Here is a 12,691-nt window from a genome sequence, read left to right on the forward strand (position 1 = left end):
GGTCTTTGTCTTCTTTACAGTAGATTTTTTCTTTTTTCTTTTAAATGTTTCATTTATTTCTGAGAGAGAGAGCCTGTGCACAAGCAGGGAAGGGGCAGAAAGAGAGAGGAGCAGACGATCTACTCCATGATGACAGTAGCGAGCCTGATGCCGGCCTGGAACTCATGAACCGTGAGATCATGATCTGAGCCAAAATCAGACGCTCAACCACCTGAGCGACCCAGGAGGCCCTTAGTTAGATCCTTTCAAAGACAAGTACAGGGAAGCCCAGGTAACGAACATCTCCCTCACGTCCTATTCCTCTCTGTTCCTGTACTTTCTGATTTTCACTTTACTGTCAGGCATATTTTCACATCATTTCTAGTCTTCCCAGATAAGTGAGAGCCAAGAAAGTCAAGGATTGTTCCTCCGTTACTCTCTCAGTGAAGGAAGTTAACTGTCATACGAGGAAACTAGCTGACTTGGTTATTTACAAGTTTGCTTTCTGTCCAGGTTCAGCTCATTTTGGGAGGTTTCCAATAAGATAAGTTGTCACGGCTCTGTGTGCGCGGCAGTTGTGATCTCAAGTTGGGTGTCCTCAGAGGACATGCTGTCATGTCCACGTACACACTTATTTGTGGTGTCTGAGCGTGGGGAGCGCCCCCACCTGCAGCCCATCTGATCCTCTTGGCACTGATTGGAAAACGTGTCTGAGGCTGTGAGTGCACCTCCGACACTTCATCACGGGCAAGAGTGGCAGCGAAGGAGAGAATGAGGACATCCGTCTGATAATCTTGTCTTCCGCCAGCTCTGCAAACATTTTCTTTTGGCCCTTCGGTCCTGCGCGCCGCCTGCTGTGGGAGCAGACGCGTGGTCACCGCAGTGGCGGCCAGCACAGGCCCCGGCCGGACCCCTGCCTCCCCCGCACCCTCAGCTCCACGCCCCACAGCAGCTCAGTCTCGTTCTCGGGGCCTCATTTTTCTCATCTGCAGAATTGTGCAGACTCCATGCCCCAAATAGGGGTGTCATAAATATTAGAGAGCACTTACAGGAATGTGTATCCGTTGGTATTTGTCGTGATTGTTCTTGCTTTTGTCTTGGATCATGGAATGCGAGTGATGGTGGGAGAGGAAGGGAAATGAAGTCAAATGAGGGAGGGCTCAGGGCTCCTTCTCTGCCCTTGATGTTAATCTGGAAAGGTCTCTGTGTGATTTGGCCCGTGTGCTCTGCTTCCCCGTGGTTTGGTATTGGGATGGGGCCATCTCCGGGGTGAAGCTGGGGCCTGCTAATGGGATGGGGTGGACCCCGTACGGACCAGAAAAGGTCAAGGGCTCACCAGGTTCTAGTATTTGAAAGAACCGTCCCCAGAGTCCCAGATGTTAGTATACCTTTTACCTTTCTGAAGCCTCAGTGAGTGTTCTTAGGGTCCTGATCATGTGGGTTCTTTGATGGAAAGTTCTGGGGGTGCTTTAGGGGCTCTGCATGTTTGGATGAGGGTTAAAGACCTTAGCTGTGTTCCAGCCCACAGGGAATGCTGTTCACGGGCCACGTTCTGGCAGCGCTTTGCCGAAACTAAAGCCTGAATCTTGCTGCCATGACCAAGGGAAGCACGACGTTTATCACGTCGTGGAATCCTATAGAATAGAAAGAGTATGCCTTTGGTGTGTGTGGCTAGAAACAGATAAGATAGAAAGTGAGCATTAGTGTGCTAAAGTGGATTTCAGAAAACGCATTAGGAAGAGGCTAATGATATATGCTCATTTTCTGTTTGCTGAGGAAGCGCAAGAGAAGTGGGGAGGGAAGCCAGCAAAATGGCACGCACACGTAAGTATTTCCTGCTCTCTTGTGTTCTATAGTTAGTACTTTCCGATCCTTCTCTGTTAACCTGTGATCCCGTTAAAACATTAATTGCCATGCATTAAAATAAAAGCCCATCACCCTAGAGACTCAGAGAGTTTTTAGGTTGTTAAATAAAATACTTGAAATCCATTTGGAAGCCTTCATTTTCTGAGGCCGGGGCACTTCTGATTCTCGGATTCAGGCAGGGAAGTTGGTTGTCTTATTTTTAACCTGATAGTAAATATCCTTACATTCACTTTGGCACAAAATCCATTTCTCCATTTATCAGGGAAAATCTAAATGCGGTGGCACAGCCGTTTTGCATAATTTACATATACAGTACTGGGTTACTTCTACTGAGAAACATCGTTATTGAAGGGAGAATTTAAATTCTTCAGGAGTTCCAACCATTCCGCTTCTGAAATGATGTTTTAAATTTTTTTAAAAAATGTTTTATTTATTTCTAGGAGAGAGAGAGAGAGAGACAGCGTGAGCAGGGGAGGGTCAGAGAGAGAGGGAGTCACAGACAGAAACAGGCTCCAGGCTCTGAGCTGGCAGTCAGCACAGAGCCCGACGCGGGGCTCGAACCCACGAACCGCGAGATCATGACCTAAGCGAAAGTCGGACGCTTAACCGACTAAGCCACCCAGGTGCCCCTGAAATGATGTTTTAAAACCTGGTGTATTCTGACACCAATTAATGCGGATGCCATTTGAGGACACGAACCCTCACGTCTTTCTAAACTATACTTTTGCAATGTTTCTCTTCCTCTTAGGAAGTTGAAGACCACGTGGCATTTTTAATAACAGTCCCAACTGCCCTGGCGATTTTCTTTGCGATATTCATCCTCGTGTGCATCGAGTCCGTGTTTAAGAAGTTGCTGCGCCTTTTCTCTTTGCTGATATGGATATGTCTAGTGGCCATGGGGTACCTGTTCATGTGTTTTGGCGGCACCGTCTCCCCCTGGGACCAGGTAAGCTGTTAAAATTTTTTTTGTGTGTGTGTTTTCTTTATATGCTCTGATTGATGACATACTTAGTCCCATAAACCTGGCCATAAACTGTAAATGGGAGACCCGTAGCTGGGAAGAAAGCCTTTTGAAATAGCTGGTCTTCTTGGTGCCGCGAGGGTGAAGTCACTCGGTGCCCATTTTGACTTACCAGACCTTCCAGTAGCCAGGGCGCAGTGCCTGGGTCCCACCTCGTCATTTGTTTCAGACGGCCGGGTCTGGATTTACTTCTCATACTGTGTGTAGCTGCGTGGTCTCCCCAGTCCATGAAATTTTTTACTATTCCAGGATCCCTCTGGGATTGGGGCCTTACCTGAACTCTTCAACTGGTTGTTGAAGGTGTACTCTTTCTCAGTTATTAGAGCTTTCTCCTTGCAGACATACCTCTGTGACCCTGATTTTATATCACCCTGCTTCCCTCATATCAGTAGGATTGCTTCATACACCTGTTGGGAAACTCATGGATCTTCATGTTGACCTTGGGGAGGAGGCTCTTGGTTTAGAAAATGGCCACATCTGAAGGATGTTTGCTCTTTGGGACTTTCTCCCCTTTGTGCTGCCATGTGGGTGTGTCCCCCGGATTGCCTGAGTAAGTGGTATGTTGTCTAGGGTGCAGGGCTGGGCTGCAGAAATGACCTACAGCTTGCTAGCTTGAAGCTCGTAATCGAAGCCATAGGGTCCCGTCGCCATCCAGGAAGAGTGTGCACTGGGCGCTGAGAGGGCTGTCACAGAGCCGATGGGGACTCAAGAAGTGGGGCTGGGTGGGAGAGGAACAAGAGACAGAAATGAATAGAGGAGAAGGCATTAGGAGGCCAGGACCAGCGCAGGGGAATGCAGGAGAGGCCAGAGACGAGAGATTCACGATGGCAGCGGACAAGAGGGCTCAAGTGCCCCGCCCGGAGGAGAGCCTTGCTGGCCTGCTGCAGTTGGAGAGAGCCCTGGATGAGCTCCCCAGCGGGGAGGTTTCCAGTGGGTTCCCTAAGGAGGTGGTTTGGCTGTTTCCTGGCCTCTGCCAAGCCATCATCCCGTTTGGCCTCAGTTTCTCTTGCAAAGGGAGCGGACGCTGCTGTTGCAGACAGCTCCCCTGGCCAGTCTCCCCATCACTGTCTCCTTCAGGCCCTTTGCAGGGCCGGGTGTGTAGCCCGGGCTCCCAGGCTCCCCGCTCCCTCCCCACCCCAGATCCCCCCTCCGCCCACTTGCCACACTCTGGCCTCACCCAGGCGCCGTCAGGGCACACGCTGTCCCTCCCACCTTCACCATCACTAGTGGGACTGGAAGAGGACACTGGCCAGGGCGCCGCTTGTGGGGCTGTAGCACCCGCCGGGGGTCAGTGCCTGCGCCACCCCCGCCTTGTTTGACAACGTGGCTTTATAAGAGCCTTGCTGCCTGGAAGGGCCAGTATTGTGTCTTTGTGCCTCTGTTTTCCTTGTGTCCTGCATCCTCCAAGCTTACTTTTCTGTATGAATTACAGAATCGGTGCATCATGGTCGGTGAAGACTCCAGGTGAGATCTGGATTTAAATTCTATGGAATTTCTCAGTTTTTGCATCGGATGATGTAAAACCTCTAGGAAGTAATAAAAGGGCACTATTTAAGATCCAGAGATTTGCTGTCGTATTGCATGGACTCTTTCCATGGAATGACGTGGTATGTCCACCCAATAATTACGGTTTTCTTTTGTCTGAAGACTTTTCTTTCCTTCATAAAGTCAGTGGTCATTTTAGTTAGGCTTGTTCTTAGGTGCCTAAAGTTTTTTTGTTTAAAAGAGGGATTTTTTCTTTTTTGTTTCTTTAATTTTTTAAAAAAAGTTTATTCATTTTGAGAGAGACAGAGACCCCATGAGCTGGGGAGGAGCAGAGACAGAGGGAGAGAGAAAGTCTCCCAAGCAGGCTCCGCGCTGTCAGCGCAGAGCCGGACGCGGGGCTCAAACTCACAAAACTGTGAGATCCTGACCTGAGCCGAAATCCAGAGTCGGACACTTAACGACCTTGAGCCCGCCAGGTGCCCCAAAGGGATTTTTTTTTTCCTAATTACCTTTTCTATTTGGTGCACGTTGGTGCATAAGAATGCTATTTTTTTTTAAATGCTTATCTGTATCTGGCAATCTTGGAGTGAACTCTTTGTTAGTTTATCTGAGGGTCTCAATTGATCTATATAGACAGTATTAGCATCGTAAGGTAATTTAAGTAAACATTTTCTTCTTCCTTTCAAGTCCTGGATTCACTCTGTTCACACATTTTGTATTTTCTAACTATATTAGCCTGGACTTGTCATGCAGAGCAATACTGTGCAAGGGGCCTCACGTCTGCTTCCAGCCTAACCTTGTGATTTCACTAGTAATGTAGTGTTTGCTTTGTTTTTATTATTACTGTTTTGCTAGAACCAATTAATCAGGATGACGACCTCCTACCTGCCTGGGGTGCTCTTTCTGCAAGTGTTATGTGGCCCTGTGTTACCTCCATTAACCTTGTAGCTCTTAGAGCAGCCTCCCCGACCTCCAGGGCTCCCCCCCCATCATGTGCTGCACCCCTCGCTCAACCTGCTGCAGTTTTTCCAATGACTGACCATCCCCCTTCGAGGATAGACCCCTGGCAGGGGATGCGTTGTGTCTTCACACGTACGAGAGCCCTCGGCCACCAGCAGGCTGTGTGGCTCTAGTTTTTCATCTCCAGATTTAACAATGGATTTTTTTTTTTTTTTGTAGAAACTTACTCTGTTTTTACCTATCTTTTGGTTTTATAACATTCAGTTTGGTTTTATTGCTACTATCCACCTGCTTTTAAAAATCTCTTGGAGTGCATGGGGGGCTCAGTCAGTTAGGCATCCGTCTTGTGCTCAGGTCCTGATCTCACAGTTTGTGAGTTTGAGCCCCGCGTCAGGCTCTGTGCTGACAGTTCAGAGTCTGGAGCCTGATTCTGATTCTGTGTCTCCTTCTCTCTCTGATCCTCCCCGTTCACGCTCTGTCTCTCTCAAATACAAATAAACATTTAAAAAGTTAAAAAAAAAAAAAATCTCTTAGAGTATCTTTTTTTCTTTTTTTTTTTTTTTAATATTTTTATCTATCTCTAGGAGAGAGAGAGAGAGACAGCGTGAGCAGGGGAGGGTCAGAGAGAGAGGGAGTCACAGACTGAAACAGGCTCCAGGCTCTGAGCCGGCAGTCAGCACAGAGCCCGACGCGGGGCTCGAACCCACGAACCGCGAGATCACGACCCAAGAGAAAGTCGGACGCTTAACCGACTAAGCCACCCAGGTGCCCCAAAAGTGGCATTATTTTTTAAAAGAGGTGATAAAACGTGCTCTATTGGAAAGATGCTGGACGAGGGATCAGAATATTTGTGATTTTAGTCCAGGCTTGGCTGCCTATCTGATAGGGTTATGATACAGATCAGGTGAAATTATTTNCCACGAACCGCGAGATCATGACCTAAGCGAAAGTCGGACGCCCAACCGACCAAGCCACCCAGGCGCCCCATCTTAGAGTATCTTAAACCTTCTTATTTTGGAGCTGTTGAGTCAAGATTGATTTCTGTCAGGCACTGAGTTTGTTGGTTAAGTGCCTGGTCTTGGTGATTTCTGCACGCTCTGACAGTTTTGGGTCCAAGCTCATACTGAGTTGCGACTTCCTCGCGCCCTCCCCAGCCTGTGGCCCCACCTGTGGGTGGACCCTTGCCTCCCGCAGCCGCCAGGGCCCTGTGCAGAAGGGGTGTGTGTGCGGAGCGTGGCCCCACTGACTTTGCAGGAGGAGTGGCCGGTTCAGCCGGCGGCCCCGGGCACATTTCTTGGGCCCCAGCCGTTCCTGCTGCGTATGTGATACAGGCCGCAGCCAGGCTCCGGGTTGCGGCTCCCGTCGCCTTGTTTCCCAGCTGGGGGCCTGGTCAGCTGTCTCCCGCCGTGGGCCCGCTCATGGGTCTTGCCGGCCGAGGGACACTTGCACCCGCTCCTCCTCTGGGCTTTGAAATCCTGCCCCAAACGGTCAGTGCAATGATCTAACATGGAAGTATTCTGTCATGTTGACCACAACCCAGCACCTTTCTGTTCGAGCACCACTGAGGGGGACCCCCCAGTGAGCACTGACCTGTGAGAAGTGTGGCGGCAAGTTCGCTGTTAATTAAGGGGGTGTGGTTCCTACTGGCAGGAGGTAAATTCATCATCTTGCCATAGGGTAGGGGGCAGGGCGCGCCTGCACAGACAGAGGGTGCTCTCCACGTAGGACGGCTCACCGCTGACACCCGTGGCAGGTGGAGGCTCCCAAGACCGGCCTGAAGTTTGAGGACTTGTTAGAAGGACTCGCAGAGCCTATTGAAGCTGTTGTGGTTGGGGTTTCACTACAAAGAAAGTACAGAGGGGCCGCCTGGGGGGCTTAGTCGGTTGGGTGTCCGACTTCGGCTCAGGTCATGATCTCACGGTTCGTGGGTTCGAGCCCCGCGTTGGGCTCTGTGTTGACAGCTCAGGGCCTGGAGCTGCTGCGGATTCTGTGTTCCCCCCTCTCTCTCTGCCCCTCCCCTGCTCACACTTTGTCTCTCCTTCAAAAATAAATAAACATTAAAAAAAAAAAAAAAAGAACAGATGAGCATCAGCTGAGGGAAGGGCCCCAGGGCAGCTCCCGGCTGTGGCGCGTCCCTGCCCCCTCCCTGTGGAGTCGAGGACAGCCCAGCAGCAGGTGTGGAGTGTTGCCCACCAGGGAGCGTGGCCGAGCCCCTCTGTGCAGAGGGTTTGCTGGGACTCAGTCAGGAACTGCCGGCGGGGCTGACCGTCTGTCCCCAGCCTTCCCAGCCTGCTCTGAGCACTGTGGTCTCCAGCTCTAGAGGCACAGCTGACCCCGCGTGGCCCCCTGTCCCCCACGTAAATCACAGTTGGACCTTTGGCCAAGGCCACTAGGCCGCAGACACTTGCTGTCACGCAGGACATGCCAGGGGTCTAGAGAGGACGGGAGCCCAGGGCAAAGGGCAGGCCTCTCTTTAGGTGAGGCCGGTGCTTCCGCACAGTGAATATAGATCCTAGTCCTCAGCATCTCTAGTGCCGGGCACCGAAGATCAGTAGGCAGCATGTGCAACAGGTCTGTGCCTGCCGGGTCCTGTTTTGTATGCCTTCCTGCGTGACCTCACTTATCCCCAGGTTGCTCCCTGAGGGGGGCATTGTCACACTTCTGCCTTACAAGTGTGGACACAAGATACAAGTGAGTAGGACCTTGCTTGTGGCCAGATGTCCAGGGAATGGAGCAGCACACTAGATCGTGGGGGGCCTCGCTCTAGAGGCTGCCTCTATTTCATGATACCGTGCTTCTCTGCTGGGAGCGATTTCACCCCCAGGGGGTGTTTGTCCACATCTACAAACATGTCTGAGTGTCCCACCCTCATAGGGGGACGCTACGGTCCCCCGGTGTGTAGAAGCCAGAGATGTGGCTAACATCCTATGGTGTGCACTGGAGAGCCTCCCGGAGAAAACGATCCAGCCCCAAATGTCAGCGGTGCCGGGGCTGAGAAGCCCTGTATTATAGGGTCCTGAGCCTCAGGGGTGCTTTTAAAAGAACGAGCTCTCGAACCCTCAGGAAGAAGAGTGGTGGCCACGAGTTGTCTGTTTTGATCAGGTACAAAGGAGTGATTTTGCAGCGTGTGGGGAAGAACCAGCAGTTAGAGGGGTGGCTGCTCGGAGGAGGGTCAGGAGCCAGGGCTGGAAGGGGTCCCTGGGGAATCGAGGAAAATGGAACAGAGGAAGCCGGGGGCCAGTTTGCCCTCAGTGCCTGGGCTGCGTGCAGAGCCTCCCTGCCGTGGTATTTGACTTTGGCACCAACCTGCCCTCCCGACACCCCCTCCCGCCTGCCAGCACCCCTCCCCCTACCGGGCTGCCTCCCGTATGAAAAGGGTTTAAAAATGCTATTTTCTTCTTTTTTTTTTTTTTTAAATATTTATTTATTTTTGAGACAGAGAGAGACAGAGCATGAGCACAGGAGGGGTAGAGAGAGAGGGAGACACAGGATCCGAAACAGGCTCTGAGCTGTCAGCACAGAGCCCGATGCGGGGCTCGAACCCACGGACCGTGAGATCATGACCTGAGCCGAAGTTGGGCGCTTAACCAACTGAGCCCCCAGGCGCCCCCAAAATGCTATCTTCTTGATGGTTCCAGCAACTCCGAGTGGAGTCGGTGGTAAATTGCAGGGCTCTGTGCTCCAGCTGCGTAGCCGGACGCCTGTGTTTGAGAGGGAAGTCCTGTCGCCTCGCCGCTCGCTTGGGCCGATTTGGCCGCGCCGCGTCTGTGTCCTGAGTGTCCCATTCGTACGGTGATGCAGAGGCCGGGAGAGTAGAGCTGTTCCTGTTTTCGTTCTTGTTTTCCCGAGTGGGTCAGACAGATACTCGGACAGCTTCGAAGGGAATGTTCACGGAGGCTTCTCTCAGGTACTTGCTTTCTCTGTTCCATTAGGTCAAGTCGATAAGATAATTTTATTTTTAATTTTTTAAGAAACCAGTGGCCATGTGTACAGGGTTGGTTCCGTCTTCTGCGCACGCACAGTGCAGTGACAGCGAGGCGGTGGCCCGAGGGTGAGAGCCTCTAGAGCCCTGGCCCTTCCTGGGAGGGCGAGCGCTACCTGAAGAGGGTTAACCAAGGTTCACAAATCATGTCTCCCAGCCCTGGGGCCGGAAATCTGAAATCGAGGTATGGGCAAAGCCGTTCTCCCCACGGAGGTTCTAGGGGAGGATCCTTCCTGCCCCTTCCAGCTTCTTGTGGTTTCCAGCAATCCTTGCCCATTCCTTCGCTGGGAGACCCCCGTGTGTCCCTTCTCTCCTTGCAAGGACACCCATCCTCCTGGATTTAGGGCCTCTTCTGATGCGCTGAAATTGATCACACCTGCGGAGGCCCCCGTTTCCAAATAAGATCACATTCGCCCGTACTGGGGGTGAGGGCTTGAAACCATCCTTTTTGAGTGACACGGTTGAACTCATGAGAGCTGTGACTCCGCTGGACGCCATGGCGTTCCCTAAGCGGATTGCGAGAAGCCACTTGCGTCTTGTGTGACGTCCGCTCACCCTCCTGAGATTTTGATAACTGCTCTTGACGTCGAGCATCACTTAAACTGTAAACCCGCCTTGGGACGAAACATGTGCCATGTGGGTTTTGACACTTTTTGAAACCAGATGCATTCCGGAAGGTGAATATCCTGTTGAAACGAAGTTGCACTCATGAAAACAAAGAGAAGATAACCTGAGAAGCACCAACATGAGCGAATGTTCGTGCATAAGGGAACCTCGGCGTACTGCTGCCTGTCTGAATAAGGTGAGTGCTTCTCCTGGGCTCCTACATTAGTGACCTGACACCCAGAAGTTTTGCCTGATAGGTTTTTATCATGCTTTGGTTTACTGGGTGAAGCCCAGGCTCTTAGAGGATGTTTTGTTGAATGAATTCCTAGGAAGAATGAATGCATTCCATCTCGGCAGATTCCTCCGGACTTCAGATCGTCCCTCTGAGATGAGAATCCAGTTCAGAAGGCGGCAGGGAAGGAGAGCAGTGGTCTGAATGGCTGGCACTTAAGCACACGGATGCTGGGTTGGCCAAGCAAGAACAAGAAAGCTGAGCCCTATTTGCATTTGACTCCAATCTTCTGCTTCCTTCACACCAGCAGCTCACTGAATAGACTGAAGGGAACTCTTCTGTTCCTGACAACCTCATTTCAGCCTCGGCAGAGAGACGATGCTCAAGGTTATTGTATAATAGATTTATTCAAGTACCGCCAAACTGAAAGGCTAGCATGTTGCTCCAGGAAGAAGTCACGTCTTGGCTGCATGACCTAAAAGGATGCCAGACATTCCGCCTGTGCCTACATGTGTTTCCTTACGAAAGTAGGACATCAGTGTGCAAGCATCTCTTTTTTTTTTCTTTATTGAAAGCAGAAGAAAATGAAAGAAGACAAAGGCTTCTCATAGGCTGTGACACGGTACAGAATCAGTCTGCCTTTCCTTCCGTGCAGTCGCGGGCAGTCCTGCTGCAGGATTTATTGACCATCGGAAGAGCTTTGTAGCCTGTGGTTGGAGAAATCCAGCCTGGAGAGATCGCTCCTTAGTAGTCAAGGCGCCCATGTCTACGCCTTCATGCACAAGGGAGGTTTCTCCAGGGGCGTTTTGGGTAACATTTCATTACTGCTGAAAAAGGACACACCTGAGAAAAACTAAGAAGTAATGCAAATACTTCATTTCGCAAGAAAGTTGAGGGGTGTTTAAGCCTTGTATTCTTGTTGTTTTAATAGCAAAGGAAATACTGACAAAATGTGGATTTCAAGGAGGTACAGGGCAGCTGGACCCAGCCCGGAGCGCAGTGATTTTGAGACCCTGCACATTTATGGGCGGTTAGTGGATGTGGCATTTCTGTATTCTAACTACTGTTAGTTTCCAGCCGGAGTGAGGGCAAAGTGCCCCGGCTGTGCAGTGAGCTGGGGATTTGCAGCTACCCGCCCTGGGCGTCCCCAGCCCTGACCTCGTCCCAGTAGACAGTTCTGCTGGTGTTTCCGGAACAGTCTCTGTGCTTCCTCCTCGTTTTCACCTTCTGTGCATTTCTGTAGAGGAACATAGGCCCTGGTCCTGGAGAAGGGCATCTTAAAGTCCTGACTGGGAATGAAACAGGCACTGGCATACTCACCCCTGCACTGGCGCAGTTCTTCCCCCACCCCACTCACATCGGTGTACGTTTTCAAGACCGGGTGGCCTTGCTTGGAGACATGATTGTTTGCTGCTGTGGTCCCAGTGGGCAGCAGAGTGTCACATACGTAGAGGTCACAGTGCAGATACTCGTGGAAATACAGAACTCGTGTACACCTGACCTGCCCGTCTGCCGGCCCGCTTCCCCGTCATGGTGATGGAAAACGCCTCTGCCACCCTGTTCTTTCCTGTCCCGAGTGGTGTTCAGTGCCTTTACCTACATAAGTTATTGATCTCTGCTACCCTCTGAGGTATACTTACTTCAGTACCAGTATTCAGTATGCTTACTGAAGTACCATTATTACTGGAATTTGCAGGTGAGAAAATGAAAACTCAGAGAGGTTGAGCAACCTTCCTGAAGTCACACAGCCAGGAAGACAGACAGAGCTTGAACACAGCATTCTGGCCCCATGATCACCATGCACCATCTCCATGTGCTCCTTGTCACTGGAGCTGTGGGGTGTGATGGGGAGACTGGGGGGCTCAGTTGGTTAAGCTTCCACGTTCGGCTCGGGTCATGATTTCACAGCACGTGGGTTCGAGCCCCGCGTAGGGCTCTGTGCTGACAGCTCAGAGCCTGGAGCTGCTCCAGATTCTGTGTCTCCCTCCCTCTCTAACCCTCCCCCACTCATGCTCTAGCTCTCTGTCCCTCAAAAATAAATAAACATTAAAAAGAAAAGAAAATGGGTGTTTCCTGTCATGCCTCAGTGTATGACAAATTGTTATGATCAGGCAGGGACAATATTGGGAATTCTGGATTGTTCTATCTGAGCCTCTTGGAGAGGAAGCTGTTACTTAGAGATGCCATAAAATGGATCCTATCATAGTTTCATATTGTCAGCAGATATTCCCTGTTGAAGGGAATGTGTTTTTCATTCCTCAGATGAATCAACAGGAGAAATTGGATATACCTGACTCAAGAAACAAATGTCCATGTACATATATTAGTTATTATTATTATTTGAAAGTAATGATAGCTTGTTTTTAAAGTTTATTTTTTAAGAGAGAGAGAAAATACAATCAAAGGAGGGTCAGAGAGAGAGGGGGAGAGAGAGAATCCCGACGTGAGGCTCAAACCCATGAATCGGGAGATCATGACCTGAGTGGGAGTCAGACGTTTAACCAGCAGAGCCACCCAGGCACCCCAATAATGACTGCTTTTATACTGAAGCTAACCTCAC

General features: G+C 50.7%; 1 protein-coding gene across 1 annotated transcript in view; it reads left to right on the forward strand.

Annotated features, from left to right (window-relative positions):
- Positions 1 to 787: 787 nt before the first annotated feature.
- Positions 788 to 12,691, forward strand: part of LOC120226383 (adenylate cyclase type 2-like) — a gene marked incomplete at its 5' end in the record, with an annotated part of 193,035 nt that continues 181,131 nt past the window's right edge. Inside the window, 3 exons of the mRNA XM_039224564.1 lie at positions 788 to 975; positions 1,501 to 1,629; positions 2,594 to 2,791. Of these exons, the coding sequence (XP_039080495.1) occupies positions 788 to 975; positions 1,501 to 1,629; positions 2,594 to 2,791 (515 nt within the window). The remainder of the gene's footprint in view (positions 976 to 1,500; positions 1,630 to 2,593; positions 2,792 to 12,691) is intronic.

The sequence above is a fragment of the Hyaena hyaena genome, unplaced genomic scaffold (assembly GCF_003009895.1).
Source record: "Hyaena hyaena isolate Hyena2069 unplaced genomic scaffold, ASM300989v1 scaffold_1670, whole genome shotgun sequence".
In the NCBI taxonomy this organism is placed as follows: Eukaryota; Metazoa; Chordata; class Mammalia; order Carnivora; family Hyaenidae; genus Hyaena; species Hyaena hyaena.